At 36.2% G+C, this 14,842-nt stretch overlaps 1 protein-coding gene across 3 annotated transcripts in view; it reads right to left on the reverse strand.

The window, feature by feature from the left end:
* LOC118275848 (neurexin-1) overlaps nucleotides 1–14,842 on the reverse strand; it is a 179,591-nt gene that overhangs the window by 21,876 nt on the left and 142,873 nt on the right. For all 3 annotated transcript variants that reach the window (XM_050695468.1, XM_050695467.1, XM_050695466.1), the window contains exons 8-10: nucleotides 13,270–13,296; nucleotides 5,301–5,459; nucleotides 4,228–4,380 (exon numbers count right to left, since the gene is read on the reverse strand). In XM_050695468.1, coding sequence (XP_050551425.1) covers nucleotides 4,228–4,380; nucleotides 5,301–5,459; nucleotides 13,270–13,296 — 339 coding nt within the window. The remainder of the gene's footprint in view (nucleotides 1–4,227; nucleotides 4,381–5,300; nucleotides 5,460–13,269; nucleotides 13,297–14,842) is intronic.

The raw sequence follows: 14,842 nt of genomic DNA on the forward strand, positions 1-14,842 counted from the left end.
GTGGTCCGTTGTGAATGGCCCTCACATTTCCCCACGCCCTTATCTTCACATTAAAATCAGTTATTTCCATTAACCCCAACAACTGAAGCGTAAGGGTTGGTACAGCGATAGCGAAACGAGGGCGGAGCCGAGTGGAAATTGTGCCCAGTTGCATATCTTCGATGTGACTATATTATCTTGGTAAAACGGTCATGCAAACTCTGAAAAATTTGTGTATATTTTAACTTGTTAAGATGAGGAGAGAAAAAGTTGGTAATTCATCAAGTCTTTTGTAATTATGGGCTTGAGTTTACTTATAACCAAGCATTTGTCTAGGTTCCAGTACCTAATATAATTATCGTCTCTAGTATATCGTAGTTAGTAGTCGTCGAAATGTAGTTTTAATCAATCATCGTAATTTTAATACTGCACATATATTTTATAAAATAGTAATTTTATTTTACTATTTTATAAAATATATAGAAATCAAAACCTCATTTAACACTAGTTTTTACGCAGTACATCTGGTTTGGTCTGTAAAAAGGCGAGTCTTTCAATCCAAAATACAACATTTTACTACGCAAATTAATAACCTACCCCATCAACTCACATACAAATTCACATTTACTCATACGGAGGTAACAAAGATAAATCGTAGTAGAAATCCTAGAGGTACTTCAACACTAACGATTAGAGGGCAGGCAGGCTAAAGCTAGTTGCAAGTGAGCTCCAGCTAACTGCCCACTTGGGTTATAATAATTTACTTTAATGGCGAGTATCGGGCTGCTTCACGAGAACGGTATATTTCCTTCAGTGTGTTATCATGAGGTAAGATAAGTTCAGAAGTGCTAGAGAAATGTTCTGTACCATTCGTCATTTTATTTTCTAGTTGGTCAAGGTGGATAACCTAGTACGTTTTTTACGTTACTAACTCACGAATCAAACGTGAAAATTGATGAAAGTTGCAATTTTCTTTTGAAATCTCAAAAAAAAGGAGGAGGTTCCGAGGTAAGGAGGTGTTCGAATTATTTTCTATGGAATAGGGGCAAACAAGCTGACGGGTGACTTGATGGTAGGTAAACAATCAGCGCCACCCATGGACACCCATAACACTAAAGGAGTCACAGATGCGTTGCCGGCCTTTTAAAAATAAGTACGCTTTTTTTCTTGAAGGTTTGAAGGTTGTATTGGTTTTTATGTTTATTCACCGATTACTCAACCAATATGAATCGATTTTCAAAATTCTTTCTTAAGTTGAAAGATTGTAATCTTAGGAGGGTCTCAGCTTCACCAGGACAGAATCTGAAGGGGAATACTAGGGAAACTGAAGGGAACTTTCGGAAATTGTAGGGGCGAGTAATGCGTCTGTTTTTCATTCATTAATTCATATCGTCACGCCTTTAATCCCCGAAGGGGTAGGCAGAGGTGCACATCATGACACGTAATGTCACTGTGTACACCGCTGTTGCTGCTGTGTGTGTCTGTTTTGTTTTTCAATAAAGATTTTTAAACCCTACAATTTGATAGGATTCTCGTTAGAGATAACAGAAATTCTTCCACAATGTTTATCAAATAAGACTTTTTCCAATTCATCTGTGTAGTGACGCCACTTAGAGGCAGGAATATATCGGAGAGACGCTTGGGAGAGATTCTACTCTGAATAAAACTAACGATACGTTGTATAGGAATATATTTACTAACTGATACCATGGACCTGAAAGTAATTGTTTCAGACAAAGGAAACATTATTAGGTTTATAAACAAGGTCACATACGATCTGATACTCAGAACCGAAACGACAATTTGTGGAGAGTTGCTCCTGTCTCGTCGGCGCGTTTACAATCATAAGTCACATACGATCTGACACGTTGACCCAAAACGCAATTTATGGCAGACGGTTGCCCAGCCACCGCGGTAACTGTGCAGTAACTTTTGTTGTTACTTGAAATATTATGTAAAACATTTTGATACTAAATAAAATCCTTGTACGTGATCACCAGGAATTAAACTTTAAAGTATTTATAAAGACAATATTATGACAAAACTGACTAAAGATAGTAAAATAAAACGAACCTCGTACACAGGTACACGAACCTATTTGTCTACCTAAATGACTATTAAATCACAACATTTTACAAAACTCAATGACAAAAAGCATACCCAATCTAAACCTTGCCAAACAAAATAAATGAACAACCCCTCTTAATTACACCGCTATAAAATCAACAACCAATATTAATAGTTCAGCAAAAACCAACCCTTAATACAACATCAAATTAAAATGCTGAACTTGAAAACATATTAAGGTCATGTACACACACAGTACAATCACCAAGCATTCGCTGTTTGTACTAAAAGGTCACTTAATCGCCTCGCACATCAAACTCCACCGTCCAACATAATTAGACCCCTCACTCAACAAAAACCTACAAAATACCAGCCCAGCTTACGTTGGCTAATTATACCGTAATGTGCCGTCGTCAGTACTTATTTTGAAGTCACTGAATACGTAATGCTTTTACTGTGAACTGCTATAAACACATTAGGTGACTTAAAGCGAATTCAGCGCCCTCTGTGACGTCAAGTTGAAAGTAAATATGAATTGGTCCTATTTGAATAAATTGGCTCGATTTTACAAGGTGGCAATTCTTGGAAAGTCTTATTCAGAGTACTTACGAATGACCTATGTATGATAATGACATAATACTATTTCTACGAGTAAAAGTAAATCTTTTGCTATTTATTTTGACAGTTACAAAGGTCGTATGTAAAAAGATAGAAGTGCTTTTTGAAGAAAAATCTTAATAGTGTTAGGGCTCACTCCAGTTTCTAAGTACCCAGTATGTATTACAAACTAAGACCTTAATGGCTATAAATCAAATTGAATAGTATTCAGGGTCTTAAAAGATCTTCACACAGGACCGTTTTCGTCATAAACCTTCACAAATAACCAATAATTACTCCTCATAAATGTTCCGAAACGATCACCCAAAATCATAAATCATTCGTTTCGAAATCACATGAAACTTAACAGCCATCGGGCCACCCGTTCCATTCAATCAATAGTCTAACCCATCCCTAACTCAAATCAAATAACCACCACTTCGATCTAATCAGGTTCCCGGTGACACTCGACCAAATTCAAGAGTCCGCTTTCTAAAGTGCTCTCCAAAGACCGACGGTCATCTTAAACGGGTGGGGTTTCCACACGATTTTTCCAAGCTTCCATTGTTTTTAATTGGTACTTAGTTTTGTGACCATCGGACGGACGGTTTAGTAATGAATTGAGTGCTTCTGGGATGCGTTTTGTTATCGAAACGCTGTATTGGCTGATTAAAATGTCCGTTTACGGTTTGTTTGGGTTATTATTGGACGCAAATATTGGTAATATCCGCCATATTGGATTCGATGAATTGTCAAATGTTTGTTTTTAGCTGTGAATGGGCTAACGTTGTGACGTTTGTTTGGTTAGTTTCGCAGTCAAATATTATTGTGGCCTTTGAAATGGATTTTCTATAGAAAAACTTTCGAAAAGTAGGAAAAGGAACGGGGTAACTCAGTAAGGTCTGACATATCGCCTCACCCAAGACGGGAGAAGTCATTGAATGACATTCCCCCTCGAAAAAATAAATAAATAGAAAAACTAAAGGTTATATTTTTGCTCTTAATTTTTACTAATATCCAGCAAAGAGATCACTTAAACGTTTTACTTTCAACATCTAATACATTTCCAATAAATGCTGAATTGTAATCTAGCTGTTTAATTACTGCTCAAACGCTTTTTCTCTTAATTAAGGTTTCTAGTAGAGCTCAATGAAAATCTGTACTTGCAATCCTGATCGTTAATTGTGGGTGGCATCGACCAAGTGACTGCGGGCATTTAATTCTGCGTCGTCCTTTTTAAATGAAGCTGTTGGAAGTCATTATGGCTGACATTAGAATCCTTTGCTAAAGTGATACTGATCACTTTCTGTTAGTTAGTTTTTATGTAGTAGATGATAGTGGTTATTGCATTTACGTCTCTATGAAATGAAATTTTTTTCTTCGATCGTGATGTGACTTTATGTAGAAAATGTACATAATTTTTAGTTTAGATTATTACTTCTGTTATTTCCATTTTTATGCTTGTAGCGTATTTTAAATTGCATTACACAATACACATTTTGAGCTTGTCCATCAAACTGAAATGTCAACGAACAGAATCACAGTCACAAACTATGTCAAATACTCCTAAAAGGGTCCACTTACCAAATGCGCATCCCTGGTGGTGAAGGTAACAGGATCAGCAGAGTCAGTGGCTGTGCAGGCGTACTCCAGGCGCCCGGTGACGGTGATCAGCTTGCTGCCAGTGCGCGCCAGGTCGATGAGGTTCAGGCGGAGAGTGTCCGCTGAGAATTCCACCTGGTCATAGAAGAATTTGATGAAGATTTAGAAGTGTCTACAGTTTTGTCTTGCAGTAAAACAATCATATGTTGATATTGGTTTAATTAAAGAAATCTGTTCGTTCATTCGGAAGAAAAGATGTTGCTCCTATAAACTTTTTTATGACACAATAATAAGAATATTCCGTTGCTATGTATCCATGCTTAAGTCATTGACAGCCAATAGAAAACTATTGAAGGCAAATACTCCGCTAACGTCGGTCACTGGAGACCACCACGGCGTTCAATGTGTTATCCAAAATAAAATTTTAAAAAGAAAAATATATGTTTTTTAAATAGGTCTGTTTAGGACTCTAGCGAAAAATAAAACATAGTGGTTTGCTTTTAAACCAAATGCACACTATGCACAGACAAAGGCGATACAATCTAAATATGCATTTTAACAAAAATAACATATTCCAAAACAGAGTCGCGTGCAGTTTTCTTTAAAAATAGCAGACTTGGTATAGCTTTGCCATTTTAAACTGAATATTGAATTTGGAGTAAAAGCATTTTTTGTGCGACGTTGAATAAAATTCTGGAAGAAAGTATTTCATAAAATTTAACTTTACCTATACATAGAACTGATTTTACACCTTTGTCAAAAGCCTGTATCGAAACGAGAGCGCGTTCGTCGCTCTGATTGGTTGGTTTATTCACACCGGTCAATCTGAGTGCCGAACGCGCTCTCGTTTTGTTTTCGTTCAATGTAAAGTAAACTTGTACTAAGGGTACTGTTCGTGATTCTTGAATGATACAAGCATTCTGACTTTCTTAAAAAACTCTCTGACTTTTTGACTGGTCAAAGAACACATCTTTTTCCATAACCTATTTTGTCTTAAATAAACAAAACCTATATCTCCCAACTACTTCTAACTTATCATTTACTTCTTTTCTCACCTTCTTCAGACATCCAATAAAGTTGGTATGGACCCTCGCTCCAGGGAGAGCCCTGGCGTTGAGGGACCCTCCAACGTGAGCCCTGGATGAAGCCAGCATGGTGAAGGAACCAGCCACGTGCGAGTGGTCCGAGTAGACATCGTCTACTACTGCTGATACCTGTGGACAAAGCAAGAATTAAGGAAACTTATAAGTTTTAATGGCACTTGAATTGATATCATTACTGAATTACTGGTTACCACAAAGATAAGACTTTGATCTAAATATTTAGATTTAAATTTCAGTCATGATCGTCCCACTGCAAGGCAAAGGCCTGATGATGATAAAGAGGCAGCAAAATACAGCTCTGTATAAATAGTTTTTCGTATTTAGAACATCAGACGACGGGAACAATGAAAAGGATAGGAAAGTCAAAGCATTTATTTCAATTAATCCTTAATTAGTCACTTTTAAAACGTCAAATTGAATTGTCCGTCAGTTTGTCTGTCAGTGAAGCTATGTGTTTATTCCAAAGTGTAGCTTCGAATGGAGAAGAATAAGTAAGAAACTCCATCGTTACTCTTTTCAAAACAAAAACTGTCTAAAAAGTATTAGGCACTTAAAATGTTGCTCATCCAAAAAACATTTCATCCATTCAAACCCCAATCTTACGCATTTCACGATATCCCCAATTTATGATTTCATTAAAAATAAAAGACGTAATTAACTTCCTTAGAGGCAAACGCACAACCACTCGAAGTTTGTTAATAAATGGAAAACAAACTTTTTTCATATCGAACCACAGACGCTGCAGTAAAAGTTACCGTCAACTTATTATTACTCGTAAAACATATTGGATAAACACTTTAACAGTTGCCAGATGTTCGTATTGTTAAATTGATAAGACATTAAGGGTTGGAGACAACCAGAATCGTGGAGAAACAGAGGCTAATGTAGTCTATAGTTATTGCTAACCCGCATTGAGCAAGCGTGGTAGAAGAGGCCTTTGGTCACTCTTCACTCATCTTTCACCAAACTGTTCTACCATCAAATTATCAAGACCCTATGGTCTGTTACACGCTTCAGTTCGTTAGTACGTCAGCTTTATTCTCGGACGATGACGTCATAAAATATACACACGTATACAACCGGTGTGGGCTGGAGGCTTTTGACCATGACCGCCTCTGAAGACCGGCCGTGTAAATAGAATGCTATTTTCTATGCCGTCGCTCCATCGCCTTTAGAAGAAGCTGTACGAGTTACTGGATTTTGAACCTTATTTCCTTGGAGTTTGATGATTTGAGTAAAGCTTTTTAAATGATAATCTTCATACTTATTATAAATCTGTACCTATTCAATAAAAAAAGAATCCTGTAAATCGGTATAGAAACACCAAAGTTATCCTGAAATACGCCAATAAGCCAACGCGAGTGATTATTAATGTGTAACTCCTCCGTGACTCTTCGCGGGCACAGCTATCTATACTATTCTGCCTAAAAGTCACCACCCGACGCAGACCAAGTCACGGGTAAAAGCTAGTTATTGCATATAGCTTATTTAAATGTTTTTCATGTTATATGAAATACTAGAAGAACTGGCGGTTACCTATAACTCTATATGACCCTGATCCAACTAGTCGATCGAGAAGCCATGAAGAGGGACATCACGTTCAATAGTGAATGTCTTATAGCTGACATGATATCATTTATCCTTATAAATAATACAAAATAGCCACCAAAAGGACGTATCTACTGTATCCAAAAGCCCTCTTATTCCATAATATCAGAATTTGCATTAATAATATTCTTCAAAGGAGAACTAGACAAAATAATCAGAATTTGTAATAACTACCGAAAGTACCTTTTGGGAATTCTAAAGTCTATTAGGCTCTAAGTGTGATATGAATCTAAATTAAGTCTAAACGAATTTGTTTTAATATTGACCTTTAAAACTTAAATAAGTAACTGTTACTAGTATAGATAATAGTAATCTGTATCTGGTGGGATTTTTTTATTGTCAAACAAGAATTAACATGTTTATGATTGATGCAAAAAGTTTCTTGAATCCCAGTTAAAGAAACAATTTCAAAAACTAGACATTGAAGGTGTTTGGCTTCCACCAATCATATTCATAGGTACACATAGCTTAGCACAGGTGGAAACGGACTCAGCTAAATGCTATGAGTGTGGGGCTATGGATGGTTTTCCTACTTACTTTACATCTCATACTCGAGCTGTGCATCTTCCTCGTAAAGCTACATAGTTTGTTATCAGTGGAAACGGTCACATAGTTTCAAAACTTAGCTATTGCATCTTCATAGCATAGCTACATAGCACATCTCTAGTGGAAAAGCAACCTCAATGTTCCAATTTAAAATCAGAAACAAACAGAAAGCACCAACGTGGAATAATTCTCAAATTTCTCCAATGCAAATAGCATGTATAACAAAATCATCTTTATCTGCACTATTATCTACACATTCGTCTAAGGCTTCTTCAGCATTTTGTTCCTATACCTCGGGAATAAAACGTACGATCTGTATAAAAGAACAACTTCAACTATCGGATCATCATTTTCCATTAAACCTTAAAAAGAATTGTTTTACTTTTCTCATATTTCAGTATGAAACTCTGCGATCGGTTTATCTGTTCGTCTGCTAAGGATAATAATATCGGGCGAACTAACATCTCTTGCAGTAACTAAGTTTTGTGAAATATCTGCTTCTAGTACTTTTTTATTTAAGTTTATAAAGTTTGAGATAAATTGGTCGGGGAGTTTAGTTTTTGCTTTTTAATCCGCCAGTGTGGTTGAATATTCTTTTATTTGACCATGTTTCTTGATTTTTGTGTTATGGTCATCATTATCATCAGTCTGTAACTGTCCAACTTCTGAGCAAATGTCTCTCTTCTTCTTTTCACACGAAGAAGTTAAGTGAAGTGCATACAAATATAACCTCACGTCAGTCTCCCATGGAGGTAGGCAGAGAATGTGGAACGTCAATTGCTAGGAATCTTACATACCTCTCTCGCGTCATCAACATTTATTTGCAAACTTGCTTTAATAGCAAAGCAAAAAGATTAATGACTTTTGCAATCTTGCTTCAATCGCTTATTTTGATTATACTCGTACTTATAACTATCCAAAACAATAAGACTGACTCCTTCATCACACCACACTATCACACTAACCTTAACAAAACCAACCAACACTTCACGAATATCAACATGAATACAATTTGTAATTCAAAGTGCTCACTTTAAATCATCATGATCGAGCGAGTGGCCAATAATAAATTCAAATTGTGTAACAACCCTGGGAACTACACCGTGTGTCGTGTATTGAACGTACGGAACGAGTCTATGGCGAAATAATTACTTACTAGGGTTGGCAATTAGATTACACGTGACTATTCATTTATTACTCTTTAATTATGTTTTACCTATTGAATTTTCTATTATGTTTTCTTTTGTTTCCGTTGGTTGAAATTATGTGGTCTTTTTGTTGGTTTTATAATGTTGAATTACCTTCATTTTTATAAAGACCATATTTTAAAGTAAACGTTTAGGACTATATTTCACCAAGGCTTCACCGTGGTGTCCGTAAGCTACCAAATTATACACCATACAGACACTAGAGTCGTGCAACTAAAACAGTATCAAAATGGACCTCGAAGAGATAGCACTGGCGACCGAACTGGCGACTGAGTAAGTAACACACCATACAACGTTATATAGTAATTAGTGGTGGCGCGACCAGTAACATTCTGTGCTGCCATCTGAACTGGTCGCGACACCAGATGGATAACTCTCTATAAAGCTGCATACATTTGGTTTGTAGCGGCGACCAGTCGCGCCACCGTGGTTTCTCAGTGAAATATAGCCCTTAACGTTATAAACCGCCAGCAGCCTTTTTTTCTAGGGGGAAATCATCCAATGACTTCTCCCTCCTTGGGCGAGGCGAGAGGGAGCTCCGGTAACCCGCTAGGTAGTCCGCAGCTCCGGGTCGGACCGCCCGTAGTCTAACTCAATTATTCTGAATCCTAATGTGTTTATCTTACCTTAGGAAGTAAGTAAAAGTATATCTGTCCCATCACAGTTTCAGTTTAAAGTTGAATAACAACACAAGCTTTCCTTGCCACATATTTCAATTTTAAAAACTCAACACCAGAACTAAAATAATTATCTCATCTCGCATTCTGACATCCAGAACAAAAATACCGAGATCAATAAAAATTAACATTCCCATTCTACGATTTTAATTACAGCTGATTCATGAGCAAACACCAGGGTCTACCATTAAAAAAAATCCATTGTTTTACATAAGACAAAGGAACTGGTAATTAAACACCACACTAATTGGACCAGTTTATTCATAACGTCGCCAGCTGCCCGTTTATTGGTTTAAAAAAATGCACCAATAAATATTCATTTGTTTGTAGTTCCGTACTGTTGGACGGGGTGAGTTATTTATTGTTTTTGATTTCTTCATTAATGTTCGGGGAAGTTTGTTTAATTTAATTTGGTTGGAGATGCGCAGATTGTTCTGAAACCTAGGTTTCTATATGAAATAACTGAACAAATATTTATGTCGACTTTAATGATCTCAAAATAAAATAAATAATTATAATAATTACCAGTCTATCATAATTATGTTAAAAATATCTTTGTAAGTAAGAATGGAAAATAGGATGACCCTATATGTATTCCTGATTTTTTATGATATAAGCCGGTAAACGAGAAAACGTAGCCGTTGATGGTAAATAATCGCCGCCGCCCATAGACACCCGAAACACCAAAGGCGTTACAAGTGCGTTGTCGGTCTTTTTGGGGTTAGGAATTTAAGGGTTGTTGGGGAATTGGGAAAATTAGGAAGGGGGTAATTGGGCCTCCGGTAACCTCACTCACACAACGTAAGCGTTGTTTTACGTCGGTTTTCTGTGAGACCGTGGTAGCACTCTGGTCAAGTCGGCCTATTCGTTCCATCCAGAAAATTAAGTTATTAAGTTAACCCTCTACTTCCTAAAGGGGACAAAATGGACTAATAAACTTTAAACAATCACCTACTATATTACTAAACCCTCAAACACCTGCCCACCATTAATCTATACCTCTATCAATAATAAATTCACATTACACCAGCCAGTTAACGGGACACCCATTACAGCTTGATGAAAAATTAAAATAGCTATCATTTGTCACTTCATTCTTATTAATTGAAAAATCAAGATAATGGATATTGTGGTCCTTTGTTCCATTAATCTATTCGTTGGTAGTGACAGGGTTAGATGTGGTGGTGTATACTTTGTGTCACTTTGCATTATATGTGTACTAGGTTTTATATGCAGTTTCACTTGTGGTGAACGTGTATGTAATATTTCTAATTTTATTGGTATGGTAAAACATTAAGAGGCAATAATAATTTCACACTTATAATATTAGTTGAGTAAATGCAACGATTTTATTTCAAAATTTTGATAAATAATAACACAATGCTAATATTTAGCCAAAATAACTAATTATAGAATCACTATAGCGTCGTCCGCGTTCCCGTTAAAAAGTAGCCTATGTGTTATTCCAGGCCATTATCTACCCCTGTTTCACAAATCATCCCGATCCCTATGTTTAAGTAACAAACTCACAAACTTTATCAATATTAGTAAGATAGTAAGATTTTACTTTTTCTACGCAGTAGTTTAACTATCCATTACTAAACCAATTACAAATAAAAAAAATGTATTCCTTATTATAAAAAAATATTCTAACATTAAACATCTTGAAGTTGATCCATTACCTCACACAAATTGCATCAGCTTTATTCCATAATAAGACCCACTCGCATATAAATTCCTATTTCATCTCTATGCTATTGTGACGGGTCTATTGTGAGCCATCCATTCATCGACAGTGGTGCCCCCATTAACGCAAAACGACTCTTTTTGAATCACGCAAGTTTTAATTCAGGAACTATTTTTAACTTTCACCATCTGGATTGAGTTCTATAGACTTTCTGAAGCAGTGAGTGGAATAAAAAGGAGTGGGTAGATATATAAACTGATAAATTAAATTGACATTCACGCTTTGGTAGGGAAAATTTTAATTCGAATCAGTGAAATTTGTATTTTTTGTTATGACATTTTAGTGATTTAATAAAACCATCGATTGTATTTTTCATGTGTTTCGCATCCACGACATGCCTAGTATAAAACCCTTTTTTCTTTTTGAGGATCATCCAATGACCTCTTTTTTTATATTAACTATAGGTTCACGCTACCCCCTTAGACGAGGCGAGAGGAAGTATCAGTCGCTTACTGGCTAAAAACCACTCTGTCCTTACTCCTACTTTTCAAGCCGCGGTAGCCCCGGTAAACCGCTAGGTAGTATGCAGAGTATAAAACATTAGTGTGGGGCAACGTTTTAAAAAATCAACTAGACTAGTCAGCTATATATCATTGATTGATTTAAACAATGCTACTCGTTTTATTTATAACAATAGCCTAAAATAACAATAGAATAAAAGTATTGGTGTACTGAATCTAATTCACTGTCCAGTATCCAGGTCATACGATTCTCACAAAGCTTATTAAACGAATTCTGAATATTAATATATTGATATTTTCAACTAACAATTCCTACATAACCTGGAAACTAGTTCCACAAAAGTAGGAAAATAGATTTCATTGGTAAAAATTAATAATTGCTATCATTGTTGCAAAAGTTGGTAAAAATGGAAGCAATGATATTAAAAATCAGAAGCCTGTTACTAAACACAGAGTGCAACCCTAAACATCATCATCATTAGCCTGTTCTCGTCCACTGTTGGACATAGGCCTCTCCAGGGGTACGCCAATGAGCTCGATCTTCAGCTCTACGCATCCAACCATTACCAGCCACCGTGCGGATATCGTCACTCCACCTAGCTGGAGGGCGCCCTACACTACGCTTGCCTAGACGTGGTCTCTACTATAGAACACGTTTACACCAACGGTCATCGGTTCTTTGACAAATGTGACCATTTCAGCTTGCTAATCCTACGAGCTACGTCGGTAATTTTAGTTCTCTGTCGGATCACATTATTACCCTACACCTACACTTTGTATTTTATTATTCGTACTACACCTACAAAGAAAGTCTAAAATAATGGTTAAATAAGATCAGAAATCGAACTCAAATTCCGTTGCTCGACAGCCACACAGGCGACGACTCAATCATCAAACCAACAGTACCTACGTAACTCTAAACCTAATTCCAAGGAAGTTTCTACAAAACATTAGTCAAATTACTTAGTTCTCATAATGAACTTTCCCGAATTGAATCAAATTGTCTACCTGTCGTAAAATGAATTATGAATTCTAGAGAATTCATATTTCGAGTGCTCTAGCAATTAGTTATATGATTCCTGGAACAAGTCTACAGTTATTACTTATGCAAATTGACAATATTGCTTTGATTCGTGTAAAAAGAAAACCTTGGAAATGAGCGAGGTTCTAGAAAAAAATAATACTACGAAAATTTTGTGTACATGCCACTGATTTTGTGTCAAAATTCGCTTTATCTGTATTTTTTTATCTTCATTTAGAACTTTATGTAATTGCATAAAGGTCTAATTTTATATGAGAGAGGATTATCAATATTACCCTTTCGTCTGCGATGAGAGAGGCGTCATATGAGACAACAATAGAATTCACATTGTGTCTCGCACTGATCAGTGCTACAGCATACGACAGGTTAAGAACAAAATTACAATTGAGTACCGCCTTCAATACTTTTACCGTCAAAAAAGTATACAAAAAATGCAACATCTTTAACAAGTTCCCAATTAAACCTTCTGGGTGTCATACCAAAAACAAACGAGCATAATTTAAATCGAAACAATTTTCAGAAATACCTTCGAAATACGCGAATTTTAATCAGTTATCCCGTTCATATTAAAGGACAAAGATAGGGGAAGTCTTAAGGAAGATTTGCTAACAATATTAATTAACACAACTCACCCTGCAGAAACTCGTAAACGGCGTGATCTGAAACAATAATAAGCTTCATTAGTATGCGAAACAATGTGCCATGTCAAATGGTATCTAAATAGAAAGAATTTAAAGCTCAAATTTGAATAGGCGTTATCAGTGTTTGTGTTAGAAATTCAACCTATTTTGGAGAAAACAAAAGATATATATGTACCTGTATATTACTCATTAATATTATTTACCAACGTATTTATAACACAAATGGTGAATAGTAGGCTTACATTGTATAGCGGCATCACAGCCGTAATATGCATCTCTGCCTACCCCTTCAGGGGATAAAAGGCGTGATTTTGCGTTGTTGTGTTTACCAAACAATATATGCGCTAACGCTATAAAAATAATGTATTCTAATCGCCATCCAAATCATGTCAGTGCTTGATCATATCTGTTAACAAACATTTGTGTTACGTTCACCATTTTATTCGTTTGTATTACAATAAAAACCGGACCAGCTTTAGGTACGCGCCATTCACTAAAACGGTCATTCATACTCAACACATGCGATAACCTCAAAAAAAAAAATTAACCACATTACTCCAAAAACTCACTAATCTCCATCAAATGCCAAACCCAAATCATAACCAGCCAAATCTCGTATCGAAGGACCAAACCGAGCTTTGACCCTAAAACGCGAGCAAAAACCTAATCTATCACATTGCTTGAAGTCCATAAATCTACGCATTCAATCCAGGCCAGTAGTCCAAGTCCACCAGTGGGGAGTCCCGATAAGCTTCCAATATTCTCAAAGAATGAGAAAGGCCCACATAAATACATAATTAACGATAACGGAACGGCTAGGGATGGTGGGGCTCACACGCGGTACGTAAATAAACTATTTACTGGTGGTTCGTGCCTCGTTCACTGTGTCTAGTTCACTTGAATGGTTGAATAGTGTGTGTTATTGGTGGAGGTAATTTTTTGTTCGTTTATTAATATTTGGAAAGATGAGATCATTTTTAAGGTGACTTGATGACAAGTAACAACAAAATTGTTGTTAATGTTAATCCTTCCATGCCGGTTTTGAGTACGACCATTTCCTGATTACTGGCGTCTATCTTTAAGAAAATTACTGGTGTATTGATTTTATCTTTTATCTATAGTATAAATGTAATTTATTCTAAATTGATTCCCAACTAAAGTATAAAACAATTCCAGCATTAACCAGATGGATTAGTACAGGTTTGTTTTACGTTGAACGAAAACAAAATGAGGGCGCGTTTGGTTCTCTGATTGGCTGGCACGAATTAACCAACCAGTCAGAGCGCCGAACGCACTCACGTTTTGATCTCTTTAAACGTAAAACAAACTCATACTAAATCCTCTGAACATTAAAAGTAATAAGTTTATTCGTTACGTACACCATTAATAATTTGAACAAATAATAAAGCTCGGAATTACACAACAAGGCTCTTCGATAAAACAAAGTTGAGTTTCACTTTTCATTAACGAGCAATGCTTTAATATTTCGTGTCGCTGCCTCTCATCAGCGCCGAGTATGGATAAAAGCAACTACCTATAAAATTACTTCACATTTATTGTTCAA

Source organism: Spodoptera frugiperda, chromosome 8 (assembly GCF_023101765.2).
Source record: "Spodoptera frugiperda isolate SF20-4 chromosome 8, AGI-APGP_CSIRO_Sfru_2.0, whole genome shotgun sequence".
Classification (NCBI taxonomy): domain Eukaryota; kingdom Metazoa; phylum Arthropoda; class Insecta; order Lepidoptera; family Noctuidae; genus Spodoptera; species Spodoptera frugiperda.